The 16,592-nt window shown below is 39.4% G+C and overlaps 1 protein-coding gene across 1 annotated transcript in view; it reads left to right on the top strand.

Moving 5' to 3' along the window:
- The window catches only part of VWF (von Willebrand factor), a 144,782-nt gene that overhangs the window by 108,100 nt on the left and 20,090 nt on the right, over positions 1-16,592 (top strand). The window contains exons 38-44 of the mRNA XM_075051674.1: positions 723-928; positions 4,470-4,572; positions 4,682-4,756; positions 5,287-5,391; positions 5,873-6,078; positions 7,426-7,575; positions 15,486-15,596. Of these exons, the coding sequence (XP_074907775.1) occupies positions 723-928; positions 4,470-4,572; positions 4,682-4,756; positions 5,287-5,391; positions 5,873-6,078; positions 7,426-7,575; positions 15,486-15,596 (956 nt within the window). The remainder of the gene's footprint in view (positions 1-722; positions 929-4,469; positions 4,573-4,681; positions 4,757-5,286; positions 5,392-5,872; positions 6,079-7,425; positions 7,576-15,485; positions 15,597-16,592) is intronic.

Raw genomic sequence — 16,592 nt, 5'->3', positions numbered from 1 at the left:
TAGGTTTCTTGAATAGCTGTAGCCTTAGTTTTGTGTTTTCTTTTAGAGACAATACCCTCAGTGTTGTGAACTCATCAGTAAAAATTTTGTGTTGGCTTAGGGGGGAATGCAACTTTCCTTGATTCAGTTAATTCTGTTAATAAGGTAATTCACTTAATAAGATGCAGAAATCCAGCAGGTTCGGTTTTGAAGTACCAAAATGTTCTGTTTGTTAGCTTTCCTTAGTTGCTTAGGAATGCTGCTGCCTATCAAGTTGTCAAAAAAACCCTTTGTTCAACACTTTAGTCTGTCCTGGATATCTCCTAGCTGTGCATTGTTACAGTGCTTCTCTAAAACATGTAAAGGTGGTTCTAAATTCTTATATCTCTTGCCCAGTGTTGATAATAAAGTTAGGCAAGACATTAAGCTCATGTAAGCCATTGTATCATTATTAGGATAAGTCATACTTTGCTGATTCATGTGGTCTGAAAATGTGGCTTGATGATTTCTGCATGGACTGTAACTTAAGCAAATTCCTTCAATCACTTTCTATTGTGGATTTTGTTAGTTTTAAAAATGTATCTTTAGAGATGTTAGTGGCTGCAGAGGACAAAATATGTTCATCAGATGATGGCTTTCAAAAATCTGAACAGAATTCCAAAGAAAGTGTGAGTGGAAACATTTATCTGCATTTCAGATCTCTTTATCTAAAGAGTTTTTTTTTTTTCCCCTGTCTTCCTCAGCAATGAAATGTCCCACATATTTGACATATGATCACTGCCACAAAGCCTGCATAAACCACTGTGAGAATAGTACCAAACTCAGTGTCTGCAAGGATTATCCCACAGAAGGCTGCTTCTGTCCAGACGGACAGGTGATTTTTAATGACAGCTGTGTTGATGAAGAAGTCTGCACACAATGCATCAGTGAAGATGGCACGCACCATCAGGTAACGATATACTTAGCAGCTTACCTTTGTGAGTGGTTGGGGTTTGTACTTTTGCAAGTAAATCTGTCTTATAAGTCTAACTATTTTCCCCTTTGGATACTTTATTTTCTAGCTCAGTTCCTCATAACCGGCCGGCTGTCAGCCCCATGTAGCTCCCCTAGTGTGAAATTGGCTGGGACGGATATAAAATTCACAGCTGGGACTGTACAGACCCGGAAATGCATGACAAATTTGTGTGGAGGGAGGGCTAGAGGGAAGAGAGGAGGGATGGCATAAGTCAACATTTACCAAGATGAAACACCTCCATTCAGCAGACTTTTACCAGTAATGACAATTTAATCATAAATCAGGAACCTTTACTTCAAATGTATTGTATTGTCTTTGCAAAACTTACTGAAATATTTTCAGTGGTGGTGGAGACCAAGACAACCTTATGGCAAATTGTATTAGCCTACCTCCTCTTCTTGATGAGAAATATTCCTTTGATGAAATTCATCCTTTTAGTTTTACAGAAAATCCACTTTCCTCAGCTAAGTCAGACCTCTCTGTGGCAGGATGGGATTGGGAAGAGCTATGGGTGCTGGGTGCCAGACTGCAGTGGAAGAGACTGTTGATTTCCCTTTTGGCATCACACAGCGGGTCTGTGAGCTCCTCCCTGTGTCCCTTCTTCCAAGTAACGGGGGTTGTTCCTCTTCACCCCCAGCTACTCAGCTCAGGGAGTTTTCACCTTAGTCAGCCAGTCCTCTTAAATCTGCAGTTTTAGTTTGTTTGCAGTTTTGTTATAGGACTTTAAGAAGAAGGGACTATTTTATAGGCTTTCGATTCTTAAGGAGATTTTTGGAAGGTCTTACCACACTGACCAAACTTGTCAAAGACATAATTGTTTTTGTAACAGATCTTCTGTAAATAACAGAAGTCTGTGTGTGTGTGTGGCTAGTCTATTCTTTAAGTAAAAAGGTACATTTAAAAAAGTAAACGAATGTATGTACTCTGAATAGCTTCATTTTACACACTCAAATTTAGATTCACATTTTGTTCAGCAAGAAATGTGTTATAAACATTTAGTTAAGCTGAAAGGAAGCAAAGGCTATTTGTGGCTGAAACATCTCATTTAAATACTGTTTGCATTGACAAACATAATGACAAAAGCATCAAAGTTAACAGAGCAAACACCTTGCTTTAGGTGAGAGGGTACCAGCGAGCGATGCACTTGAGTTAGTGAAGCAAGTGTTCCAGGCACCGCTTTGCCAGTCGTACTGGCAAGAGGACGTACTCTTTGTAAGAGTCGAGAGGGAAGACATAGGGGAAGTGCGTTCTTTCGTTCCACAACTGCATTATCCACGTGACTTTTTTCCAAACAAAAGGTTAGAGTTTTCTGAAGGATCGAGTACATGGACCTTGTATTAGCTTTTATTTTAAGGTTAGAGTGTCTCCATACATATGGCCATGGTCTTTTCTTTGTGTTCTGTTTTGGATCTTTGTTTTAAAGACAGTGTCATTGGATTTGTGTAGTGCTTATAGAGTTGGTAAAATGGAAGGAAAAAACCCCATAATTTTTGTAGTAAAAAGAATAGAAAAACCCCTGGTTTTTTATCTCAAAGGAAAAAATAGCTTGCATTGTATGTAATCACTGCCCTAAACACAGACTAATTGTGCACAACTCTTGGTGACCCTGGCAACTCTAGTTATGGTATGATTATGATTCTCTATGAAATGGTTATTGCAAATGCAGATTAAAGTCTAGGATCTGTGTGCCTCAAATCCCTGAATCCTCAGGCAATGCAGTGCATTTTCCATTTAAATAATTGTTTCAAGCCCTCGTGGAGAAAAGCTCAGTGCACATCTTGGGAATAAGGTCTGCAGTGATACGTCCTTGTTTCTGCAGAAGTTCTGAAATTCATGAGTTGTCGCATGCTCCTTAATGGGGTTTTAGCTCTGAAAACCTCTTGTCTTTACCCCAATGGCAAGGCTTAGATGCAGCTGCTGTGTGGATGGGGAGGTGGAGGGCAGGGGAGGATCAGCTCACACAGCCGTTTTGCGTCTCCACCATTGCAGGATTAGCTGTGTGAGCAATACAACAGGCAGTGCAACTGGTGCTGGGTTATGATTTCCTTAACCCCCTTCTTTCCCTCTGGTGTTCATTCCCCTGTTCCTTTCTACCCCAGATTGTGCTTGGGCTTACGGGATCTCGGTATCAATGCCCATATAGAGCTCTACCGTGCTATCTCTTGTCATTTCTTCTGGTATTAGAAAGATGCTCCTACTTATGCTGAAGCAAACCTGTGTGAAAATCAAGACTGCTGAAAATGTTAGAGCAAATGTTGTGATTCTCTTTCTCTGTGTCTTGAAATGCCCACATGCTTTTCACATCATCACCTGCAAATGCAGGCATTCTCTATCACCTGCCTTCTCAGGACTTTTTAACCCTGAGGCCATCGAAAGCTTTGGCAGAGGGCTCCGAGTTGTTTTTCCAAGCCCTGAGATAATGTTCTTTACTAGCAATACATCGATGCAAGCTTTCTTTGACTAAAATAGATTTCCTCTGGATTAACTGACCCTATGCGATTTGGTTCCTAAGCTTTGTTAAACCTCTGGTTGGCTTGTTCTACCATGCCTGGTGTCTTATCCTTGCCATCCTGTAAACCTTTGAAAGTAAACTGTCTTTTCAGACTCCCACGATGACTTAAAATACATAGATATCTCTGGTACAGGTGGCAGTATGCTTAGATATTTCCTTCCTTCCTTCTAAGGGTCTCAGCATACTGTTATTTTTTAAACTGCACTCCAGAGTGTTCTGGATGACACCTTTTCCCTTTGTGGCACCCTAACCTACTCTGCATCTTTTCACCCAGAATCTGGACAGATTGTGCAAATTAACGTTGTCCAATAGTACATCTTTTCACTCTTACCTCCCTATTCACATGGCTGTTAAATGTAGATAGTTCAGTGGCTGAATAATGATACACTTTACTGGCAGTTTCTGAATGTGCTTATTACCTCCAGGTAATCACTGCAGTGATGGTTTCAGATTTGGGGTTGCTCTAGTGCTTTTCCAGTCTTCAGTCCACTGGGAAATCAATTGATGACACCCCACATATTCCTAATAAAAAATATGCACTGTTTATTTCTCTGTGTTTAAGTACTACTAATTTGGGAAAGCAGCTACTTCTATGTATTTCCCAAAATATTGTCATTTCCCTTATTACCACTGAACATCCAATCATGGTATGTAGTTGCACGAGTCCACTGTTACTCGAATAGCCTGCAATTGCATTTATAACATTTAAGCATTTTTCATGCTTAAAACAATAGTAATTCCTCATCCCATTCATGCAGTCTTTACATCTTTTGCTAAACTGGTACACTACAGTAATTTCAGAATTATGTGTCTCCTTAGGTTCTTACTGTTAACAGAGCAACCAAACAATCCTACATAGAGTCTTTTGGGTTTCCAAATTAATGTTACTCACCCACTCCCATTGCTAATGTACCAGTGACCAGAATATTTGATTTCTAACAATCTGGGTTTCTTTTCATGCAGCACATGGAAACGTGGATTCCCGCCAATGAGCCTTGCAAGATCTGCACGTGTCTTGATAACAAGAAAGTAAACTGCACGGTCCGACCTTGCCCTACTGCCAAACGTAAATTGGTTTTACTCTAAGTATGATTGGACTTGAATTGATGTTTTTGTTACCTAGTTTTCTAGTTCTTATCCAAACTTGTTTTATGGATGTTTTCTTCTTACTCCAGCTGTTCAGTGTGGTCCCTGTGAAGTCCCTCGTCTGCGCAGGGACCCTGGCCAGTGCTGCCCCGAGTATGAGTGCGGTAGGTTCTCATAAACTGTTGGAATCTTCTTGGTCCATGTTTTTACCAGATGCTTCAAAGGTATACAGTCCCTCCTTTAATTTAGTGCAATGCTCCATTTTTGAAACCACTGAATGACTATACAGTCATCTGTGTGGAACAATAAACAACTCCCGAGGATGTGAGTCTCCACTTCCAAATTGACTTTGTCCCTCTTTCTGTAAGAGATGAGGAAGGGAATGGAGCAATTTGGTTTTGTCTGAATGACTTAGAATGGTCTTTTTCCAAGTAACTATTTTTGCCTGGTCTATATTTGCACATTAAATATAACATTAGAACCTTAATCCTCATAACCCAAGCTTGAACTGTTCCCTAAGCTATTTTGAAAACAAACTCTGACCTGCTGAACTCTAACTTACTTCATATTTTAGGATAGCAATTGAGTGTGGGGAAAAAAAGTTTCATGGGAATGTGCATGCGTGTGTGTGTCTTTTCTTGAGGACTAACTAGTCAGGCATGGTCTGAAACACTCTCTCAACTTCTCTTCTTAGTCTGTGATCTGGTTTCCTGTGATTTGCCTCCTGCCCCTGTCTGTGAGTTTGGCTTGCAGCTTGCTCTGACCAACCCTGGAGAATGCAGACCAAATTACACATGTGGTAAGATATTTTCTTTTAGCAGGGAGTGACACTGGAACATTGCATTTGAGCAACACTGACAACTTCCTTTAGACATTATTTTTCCCCTCTGAAAGATTTAATTTTGGAGCCAATGGACATGTAATGATTTCACAGACTTGGAAGAAGGGTATTGTTGGCACTTTCCAAGTACACTTTTGAATTAAGGAAAAGAGAAACACTTTACTCTTGGACATGTGTGCTCTGACCCTTATGCTTATTTTATAAATCTTTTTGATTGTATATGAGACAAGAATTTTTTTGGCAGGGTAGGAACTTTTCCTGAACCTGTAGCACAATCTTTGACCTGGATCTTTTATATCTGCATTACTTCTTAGTCTTTAAGTAGATTTATAATAGGTTGCAGTAGCAATTAGTGCCTTGCTGCCAGAGAACCGTCTTGTTCACTCGCAGCACTCTGAAATGCTGTGTGCTTGACATGGTACCTACCTTTTTTTGCTAGCGTGTAACAGAGAAGCTTGCAGCTTAGTTCAAAGACCTTCCTGCCCACCGCATCGAGAGTTGACTGTTAAGAAGACCGAGTGCTGTGATAAATATGAGTGTACCTGCAGCTGTACGAACTCAACAGTGAGCTGCCCTCTGGGGTATCTATCCAGATCTGTCACCAATGACTGTGGCTGTGTATCTACCACCTGTATTCCAGACAGGGTAAGGGGAACGAAGTGTCATTTCCACATACGAAAGTATCTTTTATGTATAGAGTGGTAGCACTAAAGTAAGTGAGTAGCTAGGTATTAACAAACCCTCAGTGAGACTACCAGATAATGATGCCAGGGTATTTTTAGTTTACATGTGTCTGAGAGAAATACACTGTTGCATCACACTGTTGCTTGTTTTGCTACAGTCATTTATTCTGACATAAACAATCCATTTTTTGTGAATTTGAGATAATCAGATTTTATATGTGTGTGTATATATATATATATGAAACCCCAAACCATTTGAACCTTCAAGGTCACTCAAGCATTAGGAATTTCAGAGGTAATTTTTAATTTTTTTGTTTGTTTCTGGATAACGGAGCTATGTGCTTTTGGATCAGTACAGTTAATATATATTCTTTCAATCCCATACTAACTTTATTGAAATATTTGGCTCACCTTAGATCTAAACTCCTTGTGCCCACTGATTACATTTGCCTCTCCTGAGGAGGCACTGTATCTTATATGAACTGTATTGCCACTTTTCAATTTTTGCCAAATTAATACCTGACTCTGTTAAAGCTTCACCAGGATATATTTTTCCTTATTTTGCCAACCTTTTATTAAGTTGTTACATTATGTTAACCTTTAAGATAAGGTTGCTTAGACAAGAGGTTGCAGGCCAGTGTAACCTTTTCATTGAAGCAACCTTATCTAACAGCTTAACATAGGGTTATGCTGTCTTGCAGCTCAGGAGATCTAGCCTTTATTTTCTGTTGCTAAGTAGTTCATGACCTTGCATAAGTCATTTTATGTCTCTATGACTTACTTACTATATCTATAAAAATAAATGGTGTTCATCTCTTTAATAACATGCTATAAAATTTCCTAATAGAAAGTGCAATATAAGAGATGGCACTACTTTTGTGGCCTAAGGATAAAGGATACAAGAGAATGAATGCTTGTAACTCAAAGCAGGATCTTTTCAGATCAGCTGATTTAGCTGGAAGAATTTTTGCATGCACAGCTCCTTCGACAGGACTCACTGGTTATTATGTCTAAATATTGGGTCACATTATAACTCCAGGGAAACTGAGTCAAACCGTGGGCAATTCCACCGACTGCAGATAAAATTCTCCAATTTATTCTTTATAAAAAAGCAGCTTTGGTTGCACTTGTTTTCCTTTCCTCAACAGAGTGGCCACAATTTTAAGACCTGTAGCATTTCTGCTGGGTTCAAAAAATTCAGTAAAAATTATGGTAGGTTTCACATATTAAAAAGCAGCCTTTTGGAGCCAGCAGTGTGCCCTTACAGCAGCAGTGTGCTCCTTCATGTATTAATTCTTGTATTCAATAGGTGTGCGTGCACAACAACATAGTCTACCCCGTTGGGTCAACCTGGGAAGATGGTTGCAGGGAATGCTCTTGCACTAGTATGAGGGATGATGTTACAGGACTTCAGATGATGGAGTGTCACGACAAAGCATGTGACGTGTTCTGCTCTCGGGTGAGTAACATTTAAACCAGTGCATTAGCCAGCAGAGCCCTGATGGGGATCTGAAATGATTACTTTTAAACCTGCATGTTTAGAGAAACCAGAGAAAAATAGAAAATAAGTGTTGTAGCAACGAATTATCTTGGGAACAGAGTCTAAGAGGGCCTGAGCATTACTGACTTTATTTTAGGGTTATTGTTTTAGGATCGTATCCTGCTGCCAAGGAAATCAGTGACAATTATATTTCAATAAAAGGAGAACTGTATCCTGAAATGTCCATCATTTACACTGCTTGCACAATAAGTACTCATGATGTCTGAAGTTCAATTTCAAATGACTGTTCTAGCTGAAGTTCACTTTCTGAAGAGAACATTTCAGATCTGTCTATTGCTCAGCTCTGCCCATTATAGCAGTAATAACACCACATGCTGTGGCCTTTATTATGCTCAAACATCTGCTACATGCAATAAAATTATGTGGTCTACTTTTGGAAGCCCGCAAAAGAAGTATGAGCTGCTTTGTTATATTGACGTAGCTGGTCAAGCCGGAGGAGACGGATACTTGGTACAAAAAGTTGGTAGAAGAATTCTAGAAGGGTCAAAGGAATTGGTTAAAAGTCAGCAACACTTGACAGCATTATAGATTAGAAGACTTTGACCATAACATGATTTGTGCAAATAGAAGCTCAAAATGTTTTTTTTATACTTCCTTTAAACTACCCAATTTACATCCCTAACATTCCTCACCTTAACATAATATGGAGAATAAGGAAGTAAAAGATCACTGTAAAATTAAATGTGATGCCCTAGAGTTGCATTTTGCTCTGGTATCAAGCATTTTGTACCCATGATCCCTGAGCATTCCCACACCCTTGCCTTCATGAGGTTAGCATGGATGGGTCAGTCAGTGAGGACAGTGGAAATACACAGCTTGGGGCTGCAGAAAAAGCAGATGGCAGAAGAGGTTACCTACCCCAGTCAAGTGCTGAGAACCCACACCCCTTACTGACTGCTATGTGGCCAGAGAAGTTGTGCTGCAAACATCAGAGGCTACCACAAATGCATTTTTGCCTCTTCGTAAAGCTTTCAGTATATACGTCGATTAATTGAGATTGTTCTTGATGGTATTAGCCAATTCCATTCAGGAAAAGGTATATCTGACCTGAAGCAGCTCCTCCTTAGGCCGTGGTCTGGTGCGTTCACAGTCTGCAAGTTCAGTAGGCTCTGTGGGGTCCATGTGGAGCAACTAGATGGGCTGTCTGGGATGCAGAATATTCTCTGCAGGTCTTTTGCTGACCCAGGGTTTTCCCCATGGGTTTGTTCTTCCCCGAACTGTGAAGTGAAGTCCAGAAGAAGCTAATTTGTTTTTTTCCACAGTGCGGAAGCAAAGATAAGCTAGTTAATGCTATTCAAATCTCCAGGTTGCTTTTAAAATGTTTGTATTAGGCTATGTGTGGCATTAGCCCCCACAAAATTCAAATAGTTGACTAAGCAGCAAGTGTTTCCAAATGTGTGTTGTAACATTGGTGCTTTCAGTGGTCCAGTAGCTGATAAAAGTCTGTATATTGCTGATAAAAGTCTGCATGGTGGCCTGTGACTCAACAGACTGCCCTGGTGTGATTACAGGTGACCAGCTGGAATTGGGCAGTGGGAAATGCAAAGGGCATATGACAGCAATAACTGCAAACCCCTTTAACTAAGATGGGCAGGTGCTGCTTCTGTGTTTGATTCGCTGTGCTGACTGGGATGCTACTGCAATGTTCTGGGTTTTCTAGTGCTGCATGTGAGACAAGATTCACTTGCTTTTTTTTTTTCCTGCTCCAGGTGTAGCTTTTTCTCGTCTTGCTGGAAATACAGTGAATCTCCAAACAAATGTCATGCACATTTCCCTCCTCCACCAAGTCCCCAAATCTTTGCAGCCTGTTTCACACTGTTCTTCCTAAACCTTTTCACTGGTTTTAAGAAGTCTGTCTCTTTTTTGGAATGACTCCCATTTATGCAGTTGCATTCAGAACAGAGACTAAGAAAAATCATGCGTGATATCTCTTCTTCCTCCTTGCTTTTGTTCAGTTACATTTGGAAGAAAGGTCTTCATTAGCAAACCTTGTATATACAGCCACAAGAAGTTAGAGGTGTTCTTTTGGCTTTTGGAAATACATTATTAATAACATGTCTGGGAGTCAAAGAATGACCTTGGGCATAGGGCATATATGTGCAGCACCTCACAGCTGAATTAATGTTGTTGTAGAAACCCTGCATTATCTGACTTGTTAAAACAAGTTCTTGTTTGAATTTACACTAATAGGTATTTTAAAACAGTTAATCATGCATTGAAATTTGACTATGAACATTTCAATTAAGCAAACCAATATCTGAAATGCAATTCACTTTTCTGAACTCCAAGTTAATTGTGCCTTGGTTTTCAAAGAATTTCAAATGCCTTAATACCACTATATTTCAGTATTATTTAACTTACAGCCTCTGTATCAGAACAAGGCTGGACAGCATATATGTATGTGCACTTGAGAAGATGTGAACAAAATATAAGCTTTTTTTGAATAATGTTTTCCTCTGCTGTGTCTTAAACACTGTATAATTCCCTAGGACCAGAACAAAAACCCAATCCATTAAAAAAACCAAACCAACCAAACTAGTGCTCTTTCTGCAAGTGTACAGTTTGGTGACAAAGCTTGAGGATGCCTAATGAAGTGAAAACCATGAGGGTAGACGTAAGAACTTTCAGCTATTGCAAGAGAATCCCTTTGGTTTCCATTTGTAGAAGAGACTTGTTTCTAGTATGGCAATTATTATGAAATATTAGATCTAAAGTATCTGTGGCTGTGTTTTGGCTCCTAGCCATAACTTTATCAATAATTTGTTATTCTAATAAAGTATCATTAATGCAGAGCTACAGTTTCTTGACAAATCAGCCTTCAGCATTGCAGTGTCAAAAAGCTTTTTTAAAACAAACAAAAAGCCTTGGTGGAAACCATGCCAGTTCTTTTTGGGAATCTGCCATTTCTTCTGCTCCTTTAATGGTTGTCAAAGTTGTACAACCAAAACTGTAGCTGTTGGAGAACGTGGATAGCTCAGTTTTTATTTGTTCTTTGCTTATTCCTGATTGAGTGGATATACATATGAAGGACTGCAGAAGTTCTGTAATCCAGTTTGAATTGGCCTTAAAGCTTATTTTTCAGTTCAGATTAGATGGCATTGAAACTTGTACTGACATTAAAGACATACTTTAATCATGGCTGTCATTTAAGATGTTCAAACGCTCTGCTGCTCGTGGTTATTAATTCCATTGCCAGGTCTGAAAGTTGCACAGTTATCATTGTCGACGGTGTCATCTGACTTCTGTGAAAACAGCTTACAGGTTTTTTTATCTAGCTACACAAAAAGAGAAATATACCCTAACACATGTACTAGCTCCTTCACCCTGGTGAATGAACAGTGCTACTGTTCTCCTGAGCATGACAAAATCAAACTCCAATCATACCTGTAATTTTAGAATGTAAAGAAATGCTCTGGAAAAAGAATGGATGTTCCATGTAAATGTCCCAATCCCACAGTTCTGTGAGGAGGTTAACAGCAAATACAGATTTCTCACTTGCAAAGCAGATGTGGGTTTGCTTCATTATATGCCATAGTCCCCTCATTTTTCCTGTCCTCTTCTGTCTTGCTCTTACCAAAGTTTTGAGAAAGCAAGCGGATAATTGCTGCAATTATTGCATGTGCCACAAGGAGGAGTGGTGTCTCCCTCCTGGAGCTTCTTCAGAAATTATTTCTCTGAGAGTACATCAGACTACATCCCTTCAGAGAATCATGGTAATAAAACGGATAACAGTTTTCAAAACACCTTAAAAAATCACTAGTATACTAATGTGAAGGGAGCACTTGCTTTGCTTAATTTCTGTCAATGTTCTTGGAGTTAGGTACTTTGTAAGTGATATCAAAGGGTGTGGGTTACAGTATTGGATAATTTAAAGTATTAGATGATTATGAGAAGAATGAAGCATAATTTTCTGGGATAAGTGTTTAAGACAAAGCCATTTGGCTAAGTGTGTGTAAGTTAATTAGGTTAGATTTTCAAGCCTCTTGATTAATTAAATTAAAATGAAGAACATTTGCACCCTACGTGCAAAAGCATAGTGAATGATGGTTGTAATAGATGCTGACTGCAAAAGCTATGGCTTTAATCTCTGATATTTCACATGGATATTTTTCCTTTGAAGTAACATGAAAAGCATGGTAGTAAATGGCTTAATAGTATATATTAAGGAGGTCAAAGAAACGAATGTGAAAGGAAGACTGTTGTTTGAATATTAGATGTGCAGGATCTCATTTAAAAACTGTGAAAGTCTTGTTGGGAGGTAATTTCAAATATCCTGCTTACATTTTAAAGCATAATATATTATGGAAATTAGGAAATGATACCTTAACGTAATAGAGAATTGCAAACAGAGAATTAAGTCCTCACCTGGGGTAAATGAAAGCAGCTTCAGGGAAATCTCTAGAATTGTGCTGATTCATGGCCACTGAAGATTTTGCTTTCAGCATTTCAAGTTGAGTTATATGCATCCTACTGTTTTTTTTTCTTTTCAGCCTACTGTTGCCATTTTCATTCCCTCTGGTTCCTCCAACCCTCTCTAGGTACCATCATCTCAATACATAAAAGGCAAATACTGGAGCCTTCTTAAAAATACTATGTTGAGGAATACTCTCTGTTTTTTTTGTTTGTTTGTTTGTTTTTCTGCTTTGTTGGCCAAAACCTTAGCACCTGGGAAAAGATGAACCATGTATCCTGAGCAATGCTCAAATGAAAGAGGGAGTGCACAAATATACCAAACTGTAGCCTGTGCGGATCCCTCCAGTAGCCTTGGTAGGGAATGAAACCAAAATGTGCATTCTCTGAAAGCTACAGAATTAATCTGCGTTCCTCTTTTGTTTGTTGTGAGCCAAGCTCTGGTTCAAAAGCACCCCAAATTTGCACACACACACCCCCCCCCCCCCATGTAGAATGTCTTAATCTGTATGCTTTCACCCTCAGCTTTATCTCCGCATTTGCGTTTGATACAACAGCTTGATCTGGCAGCATAACTGAGCACTTGTCAGGTTCTCCATCGCAGCTGCTGATCGTGACTCCCAAGTCAGCCACGTGCACCTGTTCAAATGCGAGGGGTGCCTTGTGTTGCCTTATCCCTTACCTCCCGGCGCATGGGGATTTTTTTTTTTCGGTCTTCTAGACTGTGATCTGCCTCTGTGACAGACAGTCAGACACTTACCAAGGGCTGCTTCTGAATTTTAATTCCCTGTTTTTGAAGGTCAAACTCTGGGTTTAAAAAAAAAAAAAAAAAAAAAAAAAAGGCAAGATGTGGAGGAGGATTAAAGCAGCAGATCCAGTCCAGAAAAAGCAGGGGACAAGCAGAATATTGGCAATAAGTGGATCCTTGAACAAACGATGGCAAACACTGGCATCCCTATAGGCTAATATCTATGCACTAAAAAATGAAAAACTCCTTACTCTGCCTAGTTCAGCCTAATATTAACCTTCAACAGCACAGTGTCTGAGACTTGTCAGATGTTCATGTTCATAGATTGTGGAGCTCAGGAATAATTCTGGCAGCATATCCTTTTTGTACGTAAGTCATCTAACTGGAGAAAAAGAAACCAACCCCACAATAAAAACACCTCAAAATGCACGATACATTTTCCTTTTCTTAGGCGTAACCTTAAATATTACCACCTTTAGAATTAAACATCAAATAAAGCTTGCTTTCTTCCTGTGAGCAGAAATTTCCATGCTGTGAGGCACAAAAGGTGGGGTTTTCTGATGGCGAAATATTTCTCATGGTGTGGAGGATCTGTGACAGCAGGGAATTGCTGTCCACCTCACTCCTCAAGTACAGATGGATGCTCTGCTTTTTGAGGAGCTCGTAGACTGCTGCAGTCTGCAGGTTTGTCTTCTGAGACAGGTTTGTAGCCTGTGGTAGTTCAGGGGCTGTGTTCGGAGAAGCTCAGCAGGCGCTGAGGTTGGGAGCTGTCTTCTCCTATGTTTCGTCCCCTTAGGAGTCAGGGCCCCCAGAATTTGAACGCACCACGCACCAAAGTGTTTGCACTTTAGAGGGCTCTGTTCAAACCAACTTAGTGAAATTTGGGTCCTGCAGCTGGATTTTGCTTTATCCTGGGCACAAACAGCTTGTGGATTTTTATTTCTCTGAGTTTGCCACACAAATAAAAAGTTGTATCCAATACTTCAGATGTTTCAGACATGTTTTCTGCTGATAAAAGTCATATAAAATGAAACACTCGACAGCACAACTTTTTCCACAAAGCTAGGTCAACCTCTGATATTACATTTTATAACATTATACAAATTGCACTTCCATATGAAGGTCTGCTGATTATCGAGGTTTGCTAATGCGCTTCGTATTGCAAATCAAGGACAGCTCATGAAGGGAGGGAGCAGTGGGGAATACTTCAGCAATTCAGTTCAAAGGGGTTGACCAAAATAAAATGATGCTTATTTTCATTGACATTTTTCACACAAACTATATTTTCTTTGACAGAACATCTTTCCTTCCACTCTGTATTGAAATCAGAGTTATGTTTTGCCCCTTAGAGACTTCTGAGCTATTAAATGTAGAATATATTATTTCTAGTTAGATTAAAGCTCCTTGCTTTCTTTCACTTTAGATACTCCAATTTTTGAATATTTGACTAGTTGCTTCAGGAGATGAAAAGATTAAATCATCAGCCAAAACTGGTCCCTGGACTACATGTCGGACTGACCCCTTCCCTCTGCTTCAGCACAGGACAGTCCGATGTCTGGGTGTGCTCAGACTGAATCTTAACCTTAAATTCTCAGGGGTGGGAAGGGGAGTTGTGAGTGCTGATGAATGTCCAAGATGCCACTAGAACAATTTTTAACTTCCATTTTCTTTTGTAAAATAGTATTATATGTAAAAAATATTTTTTAAATACCAAATAAAAATTCTCATAAATGTATATGACTTGTATGTAAAAGCAGAGGGGATTTAATGTAGTGATTTTTTTAAAAACTGGATTCTTCACATGGCACTGGTTTTCTCTCAAAAATCTACCAAAGAGCATGGCAATTCCGATAATCACCCTTAGAAGTGGACTGACTTCCTTTTGCTTTTGCACTCCTCTGTAAGACCATATTATTGGAAACGCTTGCTCTTTACAGTTTGCTAATGCATAAAAGAAACTGCTTACATACAATAAACTAACATTTGGAAATGACTGCTGCTTAATGCTGTTGAATAGCTGAGAGTCCTCTGAAAGCATTTTTCTTTTACCTCTTCCCTTTCCATTTCTGCCAGTTTATGTCATTGTTTTCTTCTGTCTTGTGGCAAATCTTTGTGCTATTACTTATTTGAGCAGATATTCGCAAAAGGAAGAGGTTTCTGGGTGATTTCAGATTTTCTTTGCCTTTCTGTTTGTCTGTCTTATGTTAGGCACCATCAACATTTTCTGGGCTCTGAGAAGGGGTGCTCCATACCACACTAGAGAAGCTGATGTACTCACAAGGCCCATTATTGATTGGCATGACCTGAGCAAGAATAGTACCAAGCTGTCCATGTAGCTGGAGTGAATATGTCTTCAAAATATATATTAAGCAGGAGCTAATGAGATAAGAACTTCTGCTCTTGATGTGTGTGTTTTAATTTATGTTTTTTTCTGACAGGTAATGTTAACCATTTAATAAGATGCTGAACTGGGTGGCCCACTTGTTTGTTTTGTAATAGCAGCATGTGGCCTTACAGTTCTGTTTTCAAACTCCTCTTTCCATAAAAAGCTGCTAACATGAAACATTTACCCCAGTGTTTTCTTTTAGGAGTAATCTTCTCATTTGTCTCCTATTGCTGGATCAGTCCATCCTTTTCTTTTCTCCTACAGGGTTACAAGTACATCGTCCAAGAAGGGGAGTGTTGCGGGAGATGCCAGAAGATCGCCTGTGAGGAGCAGCTACCCCGCTCTCGGGGGGATGCAGATCCTCGTTTGCATGAGGTGAGGTGGTGGTGGTGTGGACGCTTCCTCTTCTAGCAGAAATGCCCTGGAATTATTTTCTGTTCCATGGAAGAAGGTGAAGAAGATATGAGCTATTTCTTCTATACATCAAGCAGCGCTGAAAAAGAAGTTTTCATTTTTTGGCGCCATGTGACTTACTCACTTGGTTCTAACAAGCAAACCCTCCCCACCCTTTTCAGGCTCTAAGGAAACAATATTTTTGTGTAAAATTAGTAATTTCACAAATGGTAGCTCAAAAGAATATTAATGGGACATGATGCTTCTCTGGCTGTAGGTTATTTAAATTACCCCAATTAATTTGTATTACTCTGTGGATAGCAGGCAGATGGGGTAGTGGATTGCTTGAATTTCATAGTCCTATTCAAATAGGATATCCTATTTGGTACACGCTGAACTATCAGGAAGTAAATAAGGATAGAAACATGAATTATTCTCCAGTTGCTAAAGACGATTGCTGCATATCAGATCAGACTGCATTGGTCCAGGCCACATTTGTTTTCTGCTCAAAATAACGGTTTATTTTCAGCAGTGTGCCTCTTTCCTTAGGATTCAAAGACCCAATGGGAGGTGAGTGCATGCAACAGCCACTTAAAATGCACTGCAGATACCCTACCACCCTGGAAAGCTATGTGGATATTTGTTTCTTTTCTTGCCTACATTTTTAATTCTTTCGGATTATTCAGTTTGTTCTGTCCCTAACCCAACCACCCTTGGCAAGCCTTTGCCTGCCCCAGTAGCATTACAACGCTTAATCCTATGCAGAGCTTTGGATTCAATGAAGGCAGGAACAGTAAGTTAAATATGTTTAAAATAACAGATCTTCTCCCCATCTTTTCTCCCCTAAGTGTTGTTCTGTATAATGTGTCTGCATTTTCATCTACATCTCATGTTCACATATTTAATATTAACTTTTTAATTGCTTCTTTTACAAAGGCAGTCTGCTGTCTTTTAAAAAAAATTTAATGTATCATTTTG

The sequence above is a fragment of the Buteo buteo genome, chromosome 19, assembly GCF_964188355.1.
Source record: "Buteo buteo chromosome 19, bButBut1.hap1.1, whole genome shotgun sequence".
Classification (NCBI taxonomy): domain Eukaryota; kingdom Metazoa; phylum Chordata; class Aves; order Accipitriformes; family Accipitridae; genus Buteo; species Buteo buteo.
This window is presented reverse-complemented; position numbering and strand designations above follow the sequence as displayed.